This window comes from Amphiprion ocellaris, chromosome 12 (genome assembly GCF_022539595.1).
Source record: "Amphiprion ocellaris isolate individual 3 ecotype Okinawa chromosome 12, ASM2253959v1, whole genome shotgun sequence".
NCBI classification, from domain to species: Eukaryota; Metazoa; Chordata; class Actinopteri; family Pomacentridae; genus Amphiprion; species Amphiprion ocellaris.
The window spans coordinates 9,737,933-9,754,207 of record NC_072777.1 but is presented as its reverse complement, the minus strand read 5'-3'; the positions used below and the strand labels follow the sequence as shown (position 1 = coordinate 9,754,207).

At 41.0% G+C, this 16,275-nt stretch overlaps 1 protein-coding gene across 9 annotated transcripts in view; it reads left to right on the top strand.

Annotated features, from left to right (window-relative positions):
- The window catches only part of utrn (utrophin), a 225,825-nt gene that overhangs the window by 172,588 nt on the left and 36,962 nt on the right, over positions 1–16,275 (top strand). For all 9 annotated transcript variants that reach the window (XM_023279832.3, XM_023279833.3, XM_023279834.3 and 6 more), the window contains 5 exons: positions 3,569–3,770; positions 4,919–5,004; positions 6,440–6,597; positions 10,716–10,882; positions 13,877–13,988. In XM_023279832.3, coding sequence (XP_023135600.2) covers positions 3,569–3,770; positions 4,919–5,004; positions 6,440–6,597; positions 10,716–10,882; positions 13,877–13,988 — 725 coding nt within the window. The remainder of the gene's footprint in view (positions 1–3,568; positions 3,771–4,918; positions 5,005–6,439; positions 6,598–10,715; positions 10,883–13,876; positions 13,989–16,275) is intronic.

The window sequence follows — 16,275 nt, the reverse complement described above, 5'->3', positions numbered from 1 at the left end:
TTAAAACATCACACACTCCATGAATATGTGTGTGTTTGTGTTTGATTTTGTGTGCACGCAGTCAAAGCGACTTGTGTTAGGCTGTTGAGCGTAGCCCTGTTTGCTGTGCACAGGTGGGACATTTTTAAAATATTTTTTCTCAATACTAGAGTTTTTGTTTTCCTGTTTCTAATGGAAGTTTTGATAAAGGTGGCTATTACCTGCAGTCCCAGGTGGTTATCAACCCACACTGCACACACACATGCACACACACTGCAGGTGCATGTTGACTCTCCCCTTGTGAGGTTTCAACCAGCATGTAGGCAGCGACTTGGGCTCAGCACAGGGTAATAATGGTGACAAATGTTAACTATTATCCAGCTGTTGACATTATTATTGCAACACACACTGCGAGCGCACCCTGCTCATTTACATCCTGCTGTTTGAGGAAGTTTCCTCTGTATGTGTGTGGGTGTGTGTGTATGAAAACAAGCTACAAACAACAAAAATAGCATGTGCAGCTTGTGCAGCAGTGTGTACCTGAATAATCGTGGGTATCAGAGTGTGTTATTGTGTTGTTAATAAGTTTGAATGAGGCATTTTAGTTGGCTGTTTCATATTGCCTCTCTGATCACATGTGCGTTTGTGACGGGAATGCATTAGACTGAGTGATTTCAACTCGGGGCGCCGCAATTCAATTTCATCTAGTAGAACAGTCACAACACAAAAAAGCACACATACAAACACACAGGCACAGCAGAGGAATCAGTATTTATTAGTTGTTAGCCTGGATTCATGTGCAGTCTTTGCTCAGAGACCAATGAGTGTCTGAATGAACTGTTGTGTTCACATGCCTGTATGTGACAAAGAATGGGGTGCACACACACACACACACACACACACACACACACACACACACACACACACACACACACACACACACACACACACACACACACGACAGGGATACTCTAAAACAGCTAATTGGGTTAAGTCTGTGCCAGGGGGCTGGAGGAGCACAAATGAGCTTGCATGGCATCTCGCTAATGTGCCACAGCCTTTCAGCTTCATATCTGAGTGTGTGGTGACAAAGCTGGAGAGAAGTAAAGTTTTCCTCTCTGATAGCATGGCTGCCCTGCTGTGCCCGCTCCGTGTGGATTACTCCAGTAATTAGTGCTGTCTGTCTCGAGGACAGCGGGAGGGAAGGCACAAGTGAGGAGATGAGGTGAGAGAAATGTGAGTTTCAAAGAGAGAGCAGAGTTTAACTATTGTGAAAGAAATCATCAAGGGTCAGAGGGAGATTTGTGGACAGAAACAAAGGGAGGGGGGCATTTGGCCACTGTTTCATACTTAATACACCAGTGAAAAGTTTTTTTGATCTCTTGGTTTTTATGATTTATTTTTGATGATCTGAATCAGTGTGACATTTGCAGTGGACCTCAAAAAAAAACACTGATTAAGAGTCTAAGCTTTGCAATTTATGATTCCATAAATTCATGTAAAACATTGAATTCTAAATGTATTTACTCGGCACTAGTTCTTACCGTGTTGTACATTTGCCCCCCAAAACAAAACTTTGTCTTAAAGGAGTAGTTTGACATTTTGGATTATGTGTTTGTTTGCTGTCTTGCTGACACAAAAAACTGAGATAAGAGCGCATTAATTAGTGAGCTTGAAAGGTGCTGATTGGCAGATTTTTTTTTAACCTCTGGGTATAAACAGCCTAGCTGGTGTGTAGTTTCAAGCTTTTGTGCGAAGCTGACCAGCTGCTAGGTTTAGTCTCATAATAAACAGACTCATGCACTATACAGCTTTTAGCCACAGCATTCAAACTACTGAAAGGTGAAGTGAGTAACATTGATTATTAGATTGTTAGAATGCAGTGTTGTGTTTTGAGAAAATCTTGTCTCATGGGATTCATTTGGATGTTACTTTGACACAAACCTCACACCCAAACATTGTTGCTGTCCACTAATAGTTATTTGTTATGTCTCAAACAAGTAGTAAATAAAATGCATCTCAGCATGTGTATACAAATCCTTTCCCTCTCCACCAAATCACAGAGCTCATCATCACAGCTGGCCTTGGTTGTCAGTATAAATACACTTTATCATATGCAGTACACACAAATATTTTGAACATGACATAACTCAGTAAGCAAACTGCTGAAAAACAAGAAAGTACAAAACAAGCACGTACTTTTGCCAATGCATAGATTTGGGCACTAATCATAAAACATGTGACTCCATGCAGAATATGGCCCATATCAGGAGCCCCCCAGGGCAGTTAATTAATTGCCCTCTTTTCTAAAATATGCATCCCATCGTCTGAGTTGTTCATAGCACATCCTTTCAAACACAAGCACTCTTGCCATCTCAGCAGCCCATTCTCAGACTGAAAGCACCATCTCATGTGTCTGCCTGTCAGAGTACGAGTTTGAATCCACACTTTTAACATCCCATACGGTGAAAATTCCATTTTTACAATGTTTTGTGGTTGTTACAAAACTTGCAGATATAAGACAGGTGGTGCAGGACAGGGATATAACCAGGGGTTATACAGTCATGGTGACAGGAAGCATCTTTGTGGAATTTAAAGCTAAAATTGAAATACACATATTGAGGAGATGTGTTCTCATTAAAATTTGCTGGACAGTGGCACATTATGGGACCTTGTTCCTCCCATTACAGCTTAACCGTCACCTTAAACAAACAAGCAACACACTCATAATCCTAAATGGAAGGAAACCTACTCTGTCATCCCTTTTCATTGTTTAAATGTTCATACGAGTCCTATCCCACTCTTCACCATCCAGTGTCAGGTTCAGATCCCTCTTGAGAGCTGAGGAAGCAAGTTTGTGAGGTATTCAAGGACTATAGACACTGCAGCAAACACACCAAGACAAAACTCTGTTTATGCAGCTGGCTGTCTCATTTAATAATATTCTTCTAATTTTAGTAGAATATCCTGTTTTGTTAGATTTTTGCTATGCTTTTACCCAGCCCCTCTTATCTCGAGATACATAAGAAAGAGCAAGAGCTGCATATAAAGCATGATGGAATTATGAATGAGATATGGATTTAAAAGTAACAGTGCTTTTTTGGTCATAAAAGATGTAGCCAACAAATTAAATTAAAGTTGTTTTTCTTGTTTGCCTCTTTGGTTCAGGATCCATATTAATACTTAACCACAGTGATCCGTCTGTTGTGTGTCTGTGCTCCTGGCAGACTCCAGCACTTAGTTGTTTTGAACTGTTTTGGACAAAATATCAGTCAAGGCTGCAGTTTTGAAGTACCTCTCTGAATAGTCTGTGCCGTTTTCAGCTCCTCATCCATTTCAGATTTGCTGGCATTTTTAGAAAAATCTGAGCTGCCACAGAAAGCCCAATGAACAAGTTGGAAAGGTTACTAATGGTTCTTTTTAATTTTGGTCCCTTGTCACCATTAATGTGATTTCTTTAACTTTTTTCTTTGTCTGTTCTCACTGTCTTTATTAATTGTCCTCTATTTTCTTCCCTTCTTCACTTTTTTCCACCAATCGTCCTTTCTTTTGTCTCATTGTTTCTCTTCTGCTTTCTTCTGACCCACAGTGGACCTGCTGGACCTCAGCGTCGCCCAGAACACCTTCGAGCAGCACAAACTCACCAACAACAACCAGCTGCTGACCGTTCCTGACGTCATCAACTGCCTGACGTCCATCTACGACGGCCTGGAGCAGGAGCACAAAGACCTGGTCAACGTGCCTCTCTGTGTTGACATGTGTCTCAACTGGCTGCTGAATGTTTACGACACGTATGTATGCCACCTGTTTCACATTCCGTACGGAGATTATGGATCAGCGTACATGCTTTTCTGAATTTGTCACAGATTTTGATAAGACCTATGAATTATGCATATTAGCACTTGCATCTAGGTTTTTGACACTTTTGTACAACGTTTTTGCAATTTCCAATAGGTGTTATCAATACTAGAGAGAAATGGTGGCTCTACATACTATAGATGTTTTATGACTTATATTTTAAATTTGTTGTTATACAGCCTGCAATTCCACCTAGTTCAGCTGAATAGTCCCTGAAGTTTTGTCATATAACTGGTGGCCACAGCTGGGTCATTCAGTTGCACCAATCAGTACACATTTTTATGTTTTTATGGAACCTTTTTTTTTTTTTTAAGTCTTGTAGAATACATTGATTTTGATGAAATATTGGGATTTTAAGCTGAGATTTGGTGATTGATTTAAGGATTGTCGTAAAGTTGAACAATTCTTTCTGTTTTCACACTTCCTGGCAGTAATAACTGATGAAGATTTGATGTTTTTTTAGGATAACATGTCTGTCAAATCTGCTGATGGGTTTTGTGGTTTAGAGGTTTAAATGTGCTACAAGATGCAGTGTATCAAATGTCTTAAATCACATTGTATCAAAGAGGCAGTCAGCTCCATGCTTGATGCTGAATAATCGTACATGATTATACAATAGTTTTACATATCTCCATACCAATTTGCTTTTATTCTCCATATTCTAAATATACTGTCAACATGTTACAGACACCAACATGTGCCTCCATTGCTGTGCAAATGCTGTTACACACTGTCTTTGTTTGGGAACATAAATACATATGCAAATTTGCATGCATCCACCAGAACGGCACCAACATTCAGTACTCTCTGTGTAGTCACGTGTGTTTACATGCTGTAAACAGTCAAATGGTCTAAACGCTGTTTGTGTGTGCACAGAAAATCATTTCAAAATTTCACCATCTCTCACCAGCACGTTCACACACTGTTGAAGACCCTTCTATTTCCAGGCACATAATGATTTTCTGTCACTACTGTTGCATATAATTCAGATGTGAAATGAACTGAGTATACCTAAACATAATGTACCTACAGATAACTGGTTCATTACCAGGCTCTGATTTGTGTGTTTCTGTGTCTGCAGCGGTCGCAGTGGGAAGATCCGCGTCCTCTCCATGAAGATTGGCTTGCTGTCTCTCTCCAAGGGTCACCTGGAGGAGAAATACAAATGTAAGTGCCAAAGAGTAGGTGAGATATTTGCTGACGTACACATGCACTTAAACACACAGTCGTGCCGCCTCCATGCACACAGCAGTCTGCAGAGTTCATCCCATACTGCTCCACCAGAGCTGTAATCCCAGCAGTATCAATCAAACTCACAGTAAGAGCGAGAGGAGTTAGAGAACGGGTCGTCTAATTGGATGAGAGACCACCTACGCATTCCCCCTGTTCTTTATTTAATTTTCTATTCTGATTTATTTTTGAGGATTACGGAGAGTGAATATAGGCTTGCTGCACTGGGAGGAGACTGTCACTTTGGCTTCCTGCTCATTGTTTCTGCTGCTTTATCTCACTCTGTCTATCTTCCGTTGCTGTCACTGCTCACACCATTGTTCATCCGTATAACAGTTCCATTTTGTCTTTTCTCCTATCTTACTTATTCCTGCTTCCCTTCTTTTCTCCGTCCTCCTTCCCCTTTTACTCCTCCTCCCTTTTCTCTTGCCATGGCATGGACTCCATCCCAGAGCCTATTCGTTCCACTGGCAGTTTCTATTAGCCTGAGAAGGGTATCAAGCACGCTTGATTGCGTCCTTCCTCCTTTACTCTTTCGGAGTCTCATTGACTGTCAGTCCCATGCATGTAGCTGCACTGCATTGCACACATATCTAAGCACACACCCAACCAGGTGGTCTGCCATTTGATACTGTTTTTGTGACAAATGTCAAACAGAATCTCGTAGCACAACGTATTTAGTTGGAGATGTGGGCGGTGATCAGTCGGACGTCTTAAGAGGTGTGTGTAGTACGTGGGGTAAGACACACTGGTGTTTGTGTGCACACAGTTATAACAGGAGTTGGCATCAGGGCCAGACAGCACACAGAGATCAAAGGCAGCTTCGAAGCACAAAGACCTGTCATGCCCTCTGTTCCTCCCTCTCCTCTTTTTCCTCTGGATTACACTCTCTGCCCTCTTTGCTCATTTTATGCAGGAGTTCTGGTGATGTTTCATAACTTTATCAACAAAAAAAAAAAAGCACGCTGTCAACATGTTCGCTGACGGAGCCTGCGTGTCACTGGGCAGGCATCCATATCCAGTACAGCTCTGTCAATCTCCATAAGAAGTTGTCGAGAGAGCTGGAGGCAGGGAAGGAGAGATTAGAAGCCTTGGTGTGATACAACTAAGACAGAGAGATTAAAAATGTATCTGTTCCCTGATTCTTTCTGTGTCCTCCCCACCACCTCCTACCTAATATACCATATACATACACTAGCACCTTTCCTCCCACTTCTGCTGTATATCATCATTCTCTCTCCTTCTACATCTATTTATACCTGTATCTTTTATTTTAGATATCACCCACATGCACTGACTTTATCCCTCACTCTCTCTTTCTCATTTTTATCTGTCTTTGTTGTCACTCTGCTGCCTCCTGCTCCCTCCTCAGACCTCTTCAGCCAGGTCGCGTCGGCAGGTGACACGTGTGACCAGAGGCAGCTTGGGCTGCTGCTACACGAAGCCATCCAGATCCCGAGGCAGCTGGGGGAGGTGGCGGCGTTCGGAGGGTCAAACATCGAACCGAGTGTTCGCAGCTGCTTCCAGCATGTATGTTCACACAATTACACATACAAGCTTGTGCGCTAAAAGCATACATGTCAGTGTACTGATAAACACATCCAGAGAATACATAAGCACATAAGCTTGGGATTTCATAGCCACATAATGTTCTTAACACTGAATGGATTATGGGCATGGAAAAAAATCTTGTTTTGAAATTCTATTTTGGCTAAATGTCACTGCGAGTTGTGGAAGAAAGGATGCATGCGTAACAAAACATATGAAAACCCATGATATTCTTACATTTACAACCTTTTGTCATTAAAAGCAGTCAGTGTTGGCTCAGAAATGAGACTGATGAGAGGGAGTCAAGTCTCTCACTGCATTCACTATGAGATTGTTCAAATTGTCATTTGACAGAAAAATAACAGGCAGCTATCTTGATTATTGTTGATCACTGAATAATTTTTGTTGTAAAAAATTCCAAGAATCCAGCGCTTTAGGCTTCTCAGAGGTGTGTATTTACTGCCGTGCTCTGCTCTCAGAGGGGAAACTGAATAATTTGTGATTTAACTTAACCCTCTATACCATATACAATTATACCATTTATCAAAGCAAGAAACTGTAAAAATAGAAAAAACTTTGATTTTTCAACTTTCCAACTGTCTTTGAACTTATTATCTGTGACTGGCTGTTCTGTCAGAAAATCACTTTATTCTTCATGTCTCGTTATACAGAGCAGAGAGGAGACAAGTATGGGAGCACATTAAAAATGAGAGTCACCATTTTGCACTAGGAGAAATGGTTTATGTGTCGATAGCAGGTTTTTCAGTTTTTGTAAAATAAATAACCAGAGAAATTTGATTTTTCAGTTTTTCTGATTTATGGCACCACGACTGTTATTCTAGTTTTCTCTACTCCTATCCATGGTTGTGCTGTTTCCAAAGAGGTGCAATACTTTATAGTTCAGTGAAAAATGTAAAAATATCGAGAGTAAAAAATGTCATAAATAAAAAGGTGCTTAGAAACTACTCAGACTTTAGCAGGTTAAAATGCAAGGACAAGGGTAATGTACAACAACCCAGCTCAAAATGGCCCACTTATTTCTATTTTCTAATATAAATAGTCATTCTTGTTTGGAAAAAAGTACATATTTGCATTTTCTGGTGTTTGGGTCTAATCTTTTCATATCAAGATTCAGGGCTCCTTTTGTGCTTCAGATCTGTTGCTTGCACTTACAATGATTATTCCAAAATATAACTGATTAGCCCTGAGATCTTCAGGGCTTTATCTGTTAGTTCATTCCTCGTACCTGTCGCTAGAATGGACCCAAACATTTCATGTTTATTTATGTCTTAGTGACAATTGGTGTCTGTTAAAACACAGTTCATGTCTGCCAACTGTTACAGCCAGGAGACACTTGTAGAAAATGTCTGAATGGCCACTTATCCAAAGAGGATTTCTTGCATGGACTCCTTGTTGTCACACTCTGAGCTAGTCGGTGACATGAATCAACACCTATCTGATACAGTATCCATCAGAAAAAGATGGGATTTGTCTTGGTGCTGAGGGACACTGTACTGTCAAGAGCTACAACTGTCTCTGGCAATATTTCTATGTTTGCTTCTATATATCAATCGTGGGATTCTTCTGTGGTTTCAGAATCAGAGTAACTATAGGCTGAAAAGTAATGCATATTATATTTTAAGCTGGTGTTCATTAGAGATAACAATGTTTGACAAGTCGTTCAGCACTATGAGAGATTATGATTCAACGTATCTTCCAGACTCTAATTGTAATTAAGCACTTGAGTTTCTTCCACCTTCCAAAACCACCTGCCTCTCTCAATCCTGTAAAAAATGCCTCAATATTTAAGCTCTGCTGACCAACCATGAAGCCTCAAATGGCCTCCGGTCTTCTGCTGGCTGTCCTCTAGTGTTTTACTGCGGCCAGCTAACCACTTTTCCCGAGTTTATCTCTGGACGTTACTGGAATTTAATGATGTCTTCATCTCCCCCGGGATCACCGTTTCATTTTTCTCACTCTTTCTCCCCTGGCTCATGCTTCGGCAGTCATAAATGGGAGCCAAACATTAAAATTAGGAAGCTATAAATTTCACTGATTCCCTGCACTGCACCTCCCAAAATAGCAGAGTGAGGCAGTTTTAAACTTTATCTCTCTGTGTTTTTTTTCTTCCTCAAAATAAGGCAAAGAGACGAACACCGTGCAGCCTACAATTCACTCTCTTGATGTCGTATTAATTCAGAAAGAGGCGAGCATGCACGAGCACACACACAAGAACACACACACACGCTCACACAAATTGCTCACTGACTCGGCCATGAATTGCGGTGCCAGCTGTGGTCCAGTTGCTTATTAATCAGTAAATCATCCAACCGGGTTAGCAGGTAGAAACCAGGACGACATAAACTCTCTCTCTCGTTTACACAATCATACAGACAGACAAGCAGAGGCCTGTGCCACCCTGTGTGTCGGTTTGCCCTGCCAGTGGCAGTGCAGTCACCCAGTCCATTTGGTTTAATGGGTCTGTGATGAACGAGATGCGCTGCCATAAATATGGCCTCGTTCACTGTTCCTTTGTGGCTCTCCTTCATTTCTCCATCACATCCGTCTATCTAGTCGTCCTTTCAGCCCGGCAGTAATTAATCTGTAAGTGCTATAATTCTGCTGTTAGATGCTGAGGAGGAGGGAAAGAAGGTGAAGATGAGACTAATGTATGGGAAAGGACAGACGGAGAGATTGTGCAGGGGAAGGTCAAACTGAAGGGTGGAGGATTCAAAGACCATTTGAGATGTCATCAAGGTGAAGAATTCATCAGGAATGTCCTCATTTCAGAATCTTAAAGGTCCCATATTGTTCTCCTTTTCAGCAATTTAATGAAAATCTCACATGTCCCCAGAATTGGTCTTTCTATTTTTCCGCTGAAAATGCTGCAAAGATGGCTTGATGGTTTTGTATTGTGAAGAAAAATATTACAGAGCACAGAAACCTAACTTTGATTTGAGGGGCAATCCAAACGACGCCTTTATAAGAACTTGCCCTGTGAAATACAGTGCATAGTTGGGAGAAATTGGAAACTTTAAATGACATTAAATGATAAAGGGCAGAAATTTACTGTTTTTCTATTATTTATTGTGAGTTAGCACCAAAAATGTAGCCTTATTTCACTACTGATTGTTGTTTCTGAGAATCAGCTGTGAATATTAATTTAAAAAGTCAATCCCTGATAGTAATTTTCAGGTTGAAATGTGCATTTTTTGTTTGTTTCATAGCATTCATTTATTTCCAGAAAGATATGCTAATACAGTCAAGATGCTCTATTGTCTTGCACATCATAAGCCTTGGGAAGGGATCAGGGGAACGCTCGTACTCACACTATTCCTTTTGATTATTATCTCCTCTTATTGCAAATATATTCTGCTCTTTGCTGCATTTGCTGCCCTTTTTATGTGTCGGCAATGATGGAAAGGTTGCCTTTGATTTGTTTAGCAGTAACAGCAGCCACATCAAAGCTTCTCATCCTGTGATGGCTTTTGCAGTGGGCTCATTATAATCTGCAGCTCAACTAAGATTCTGCTGAAAAATATTTTCCTGTTTCAGGTAATGTTTCTGGTCGGATGCAATTGAAACAAATGGATTGACTCACAGTTATACAGAATTATAGTTATTTATACCAGATGAAAAGATTGATCATTGTGCTTGAAGAAGCGTAAGAAATTGTTTTCCTGAGTACTGGAAACTGCAAGTACAAGCTGCATAAAAGTCACACCTCCAAAAGTATTGAGCAGCAGTTAATAGAAGGAGTTTGAGAGGGTTTTTCACAGCAGAGCTACATGGCTGTTAGCTAACAGCACAGCTATGGGCGTGTAGGGCAGTGAGGGTGGTAAAGTCAATCGATGTTCATTGTAAGATATTTCAGCCAATAAACATGAATAAGGTTTTATCTGCATCTTTATTAGCTGTTTGCTAACAGGGAAGAGTTACAGCCTGGTGTACGTGTTTTTCTATCATGCCTGCAAGCGAAGTACCTTTACAGTTTATCATCTCTCTTTGTTGAACTTTTATAGAAACTGTAAAGTCAATATGGTTGATAAACTTTTGATTTAAAGGCTCCTAACACTTGACCCCACTTCTTCAATGCCCAGGTGACCAATAAGGTGGAGCTTGAGCCGAGGCAGTTTGTTGATTGGATGCGCCTGGAGCCCCAGTCGATGGTTTGGCTTCCTGTCCTGCACAGAGTGGCGGCAGCAGAAACAGCCAAACATCAGGCCAAGTGTAACATCTGCAAGGAGTGTCCTATTGTTGGCTTCAGGTAAGCGCACACTCACATCTAGCATTTAAGTCAGAATGTGTGGAACAAACAAAATGAAGAGAGGTGATACAATCTGCAACGTGTAACAGGCCACAAACACACACACACACACACACACACACACACACATACACACACACACACACACACACACACACACACACATACAGACCCTAAACGTGGCACTGTTCGGCGTTGTTCTCTCCTGGTTGAGCATAAAGGGCAGATCTGCTCTGGAGGGCAGGCATTTATCTAAATGTCAGCAGCTGATACACCACTGACTAAATACCATCTGAAGGTTTGCACAGAAACACGCAAACACATTCACAAACACAACAAGACGCTCATCAACATAAACATACATTGCACCACCACATTCGCAAAGTTCCCAAAAAGCCATTCGTCTGGCAAAAAATTCATAACAGACTACACTCTGATACTGTGTGAGACTGACAATCACAGATGGAAGCATACACTGATCAGTGACATAAAAAACAGTGATATCCTCATTACAGTGGCACCGATCAAGGAGTGGAATACATTATGTAGTGAGTGAACAAGCGATTCTTGAAGCTGAAGTTGGAAGCAGGAGAAATGGGTACAAAAGATAGTGAAAGAAGAGCGTCAAGAGCGCCCAACTCTCATTAATGCATGTGAGGAGCGAGGGCTGGTCTGTGTGGTCTGATCCCACATAAGACCTACTGCAGGGCAAATTACTATGAACCTCTAATGCTGGCTGTGACAGAGAGGTGTCACAACACACAGTGGATCACAGTCAGAGTGCCCATGCTGATTCCTGTCCTCTAACGAAAGCGTTATCTAGAGCAAAGAGCAATGAAAAGTTCCATCAACATTCCTTTGTTTCAGTTGCTTCCAGATGAACTACACAGTAACAACAGGTACGTGAAGATCAGCAGCTTCAGACAGAGTTCATAGCAGAATTCAGTTTTTCCCTGACCACTCTAGTCGGGGGCAGTTTATTATTTTTTGTGGCTGGAGATAAGTATAACAGCATGCTAAGTGGAGAAGGGTGGCAGGAGTGTCCCCTTCAGATCCCCTGCTTTGCCAGCAGAAAGAGAAATACATTCAGACATTTGATGAAGCACACATCTCCCAAATTCTGTCAGTGATCGATGAGAGGGAGCGCTGGTGGGAGGAGAAGGCAGAGAGCAGGAGTGAAAGTGGAAGGAAAATGCAGAGCAGGCACTTTGTGTGGTCTTGAGACATGACACCAACTGTGTTACATTTAGATTTCATTTTTCTCCTCTAAATAGCAGGAGTTTTTAAACTGGCATGGTGCTGCAGATCATTCAAGTACTCAAGCTGAGTCTGATGCTTCATGTGTCAACAGATGTGTTAACATTTATAATTGTTAACTCAACGGCTGCAATTTAGTGGAACATTTAACAAGCCACCAAACCACATTCAGCATGCATCATTTCCTGTGCATTCAAGCAAACTTGTTCTTTGCATGCATGGTATTTGCATATTTACTTCCAATGTTGGACCTAACAGCAATAATTAAAACCTAATGGCTTCTACTACAAAATGTCTGATAGCTAAAAGGCCTTCATGATATTTTTTTAATATGATAATTTGTTGAAATAATAATGCCAGTGAATGCCTAACTTGGTTCAATATTTACAAAATGTAGAATAAGCAACCTATTTTAAAAATGTGTTTTAGTTAAAATATAAATTTAAAACTCATCAAAAGAGAACCATCCCTGTTGATATGGTGCTGCTCTCAAGTATATGTATTTTAACAATATCCAGAGACCCAACAGTTGTAATAGATTGACTGCAAAATACGGAACCCCCAGTAGCATAGCGTTAGCTGTATAGTAAATAGTTTGGTTACGGAAAGGATGGCCAAAACCAGGTATTCTGTCTTGCAACTGTTGCCACCACACAAGGCAACAAGTCTAATTAGTTTGACCATTAAAATCAGCACTTCAAAGCTCTGTGGGACGAGTGCCAAGACAGATCTGAATACCGTTCAAAGCAAAGAACTGTTTCGGATGTATTTTTCACCATACGGCAATGTTTCCAAACTCCTTTTTAATTTTTTATGCAAATACTCGCAGCCCAATATATTCTAGAATGATTATTTCTTTCCACATAGAGGTATTCAAGTCATCTGATGAAAATTCCTTTATTTTTTTATGGTACAATAGATATGGCAGTAAAAACAAAGGACCTCAAAGTCATGTTTTTCTAATATCATTCAGACCTACGTTGAATTTACCTTGTCTTGATGATTTCTGTAAAGCATGTTTACAGGTATCTCATCACAATTGTTTCATAAAAAGCACCTTTTAGTAGATCAGAGGGTGTAACTTCAGAAGACTTGGCTGTACAGGTTCCATAGTTAACCAAAGCTGTTACTGGATAAACTAATTATTTAATTGCGGTCTCAGCACCTCCCTATTGAAGGTGACTTGAAGCCCCCTCCTCATAGTAATATGCTGTGTGTCAGTACCTAATGGTGCATTTGACTTGGTGGTGTCATGTACACTGTTGCATCCTTTGATATATGACTCTCCTTTGTAGCTCATCAGTCAGCTAACCTTGGGAGAGCTGGAGAGGAGAGAGATATAAAAGACTTAAGCTATTATGTCTGAATGGCTCTGGTCTCAATTTAGCTGTTAAATGGCCTTCTGGCTACCACTGCTGCTGAGGACAACATCCCGACAGTCGTTGTCACATCGTTGTGTATGAGTAGAAATCCAGCTACCTATCACTCTGTCAGCATATTGTGCATGTATGTATGTGTGTGTGTGTACATGTGGAGGATTATGTGAGGAAGTGACAGTGGCAGCAGCTCTCCAGGAGTCCTCAGAGCAGCCTGGAGATGTTGCAGTGTTACATATGTGTGCACACACACACACACTCACACAAAAGCCCTGAGGACATGAAAGTGACATCCACGAACGCTACATCCCAACTCAACTTATCTCACTTTTCACCTCTCCCTCTCTCCGCCTCTCTCTAGGTATCGCAGTCTGAAGCATTTCAACTATGACGTGTGTCAGAGCTGCTTCTTTTCTGGGCGTACCGCCAAGGGCCACAAGCTCAACTACCCCATGGTGGAGTACTGCACACCGGTGAGGGAGGAACGCACACACACACACACACACACACACACACACACATATGTAGCCACACAAGTGTTCAGTAGCTCATCTCATATCTCTTTTCCACATGCTCACACTTTTCCACTCAGTCACTTAATGAAAGCACACAAATTCACACCTCAGACTTCAGGCTGAAGTTACCTCTTAACCCATCTTTCATTAAAATGTTCCTATCCTGATGTCAAATACACCACTGACTCTTCCAGCTGCTGAATATTCATGCTCGTCTAACCCACACTGTGAGACTTCTGAACTATTACAGCAGCATTTTCAGTTTGTGTAAAATCTTGCAAATGGTTTTGATTTCTTATTAATGTCTAAATCTCTGGTTTCAACTATATTTGTTAATTTAACAGCCATCGTTCCCAAACTTCCTGAATCTGGATTTCCCGCAAGATTTTGGAACCTGGCTGCAGAGATTTTCACCCTCTCAGTCACAAAATCGTCAGTAAAGTTGGACAATCACTGGAGCTGTTTGCTCACAGTCAGTGTTCCAGTTCATCCCAGAAAAGCATTACTTTACGTACTTCGCTTTGAGCACGAGGACATTGTCTTGTTGAAACCAAAGTCTGTGGGCAGGAGTGCAACAGTCTGACTTTTTCTCTCCCAGTACCAATTTACCTCCGTTCCAAATCTTTCTAAGTTCATGTGAATCATTTTTATATAAGGTAGTGTGAGTCTGTGGGAGGCTGTGGTTGAGTGGACAGCGCATCATAAGGAAAGTAGGTCAGTAATTGTCATGGTATGTGTCTAAAAGTGCATTTTTGGATTCAGGGGGTCACGACAACTCCCAGTATTGGATGCTTGATGAGCGTAGGACTACGCAGTGTCATGATAGATGATGTACAGCTGCTGTCCAACAGGAAACCATTACAGGCTTTGCCCTCCTATAACCACGCACCTGATTGGACGATAGCATCGCTCATTTTCTATCTGCTCCTGGATTTCACACTGCACTAGTTTAGCGGCTCATTTGGAAAATTTGTCTTTTTTAAATTTATTTATTTATTTATTACTTTACACAAACAGTTGACCAAAAAGTGTTTATGAAAGAATTTCATGTAATAAATAAGCCATGCAGCTGCTCAACCTGTCTTATTTTATATCAGCAACATTTACTTTAGAAGTTTTTTGGGAGTTTCCAGAGACAGAGTGGCAGCTGGACGTCCCTGATTCACATAAAGTTTACATAAATGAATCGCAGTTCTATGAGAATGCGTTGCACAGCTGCTTGTATGGAAAATGAATGAGAAACACAGAAATAACAGATCCTGTAGACACATACCATAACAGTGAATTTAGAAATTGAGTTTCCTACTTTCACTTTTAGCCCCTCCACATGCTAAAGTGTCCTTGAACAAGGCAGACATTGAACCGCAAGTTGCTAGAAGTGGCAGGCGAGTATCTTGCACAGCAGCGCCGCCACCATGTGTGTGTGAATGAGAAACACATTGTACAACACTTGTATAACCAAGCTAATCCTAAAAGAAACTCTATACATGTTGACTGTTTATCATTCATAATGAAACTGACAAAGACACCATGTTGGATTGTGGAATCCCAAAAAGTCTAGTTTTTGAGGTGTATATAAGGATGCAGGGTAAGCAGACCCAAACCTGACAGGAAAGAGCCAGACACACAAACTTGTTCATGTCAGATTGCACTAACAAACATTTAGTTTCTTTTAATTTAACCAACACATGCATGCTTCACATGGTAACTCATTGTGGGCTTGTTTCCACAAACAGGGTTTCAGTTGGCGTGCTCTAATGTGACATTGTAAACAAATTTTAGCCCGTCACTGTGATTAATACAAGCTGACACACACCTGCCCCCTTGTCTCTTCATCCCCTTTCTCATGCTGTTGAGTTCTCCAACTTGTTACACATTCAGTTCTCCCACCAGACCCCTGGCTTCATTTGAATTTACATGAACAAATAGTAAAATACTCAAGGCTCTCTTGGGTCTTTTTTTATAATTTCTGCCAGAGAGGCAATATTTCACTTTAGTACTACACAGAGAGAAGAATATTGGAAAGGGAGAAACTTGGCAAAATGGAACATTTCTCTCTTTCTCAGTTAGGATCTCACACTTGCGGGCCAGCTCTTTCAATATTGCTTAACATCATACTTTGAGTGACTCCAGTTTCACTTGACGTTTCTCATTTATGTCTTTTAATATGCTTTTTCAATTTTGTAAATGCGGTAGATATTGACTTTGGAGGAGCAGTTGTAGGGAGCAGTGATCATTCTTCCAT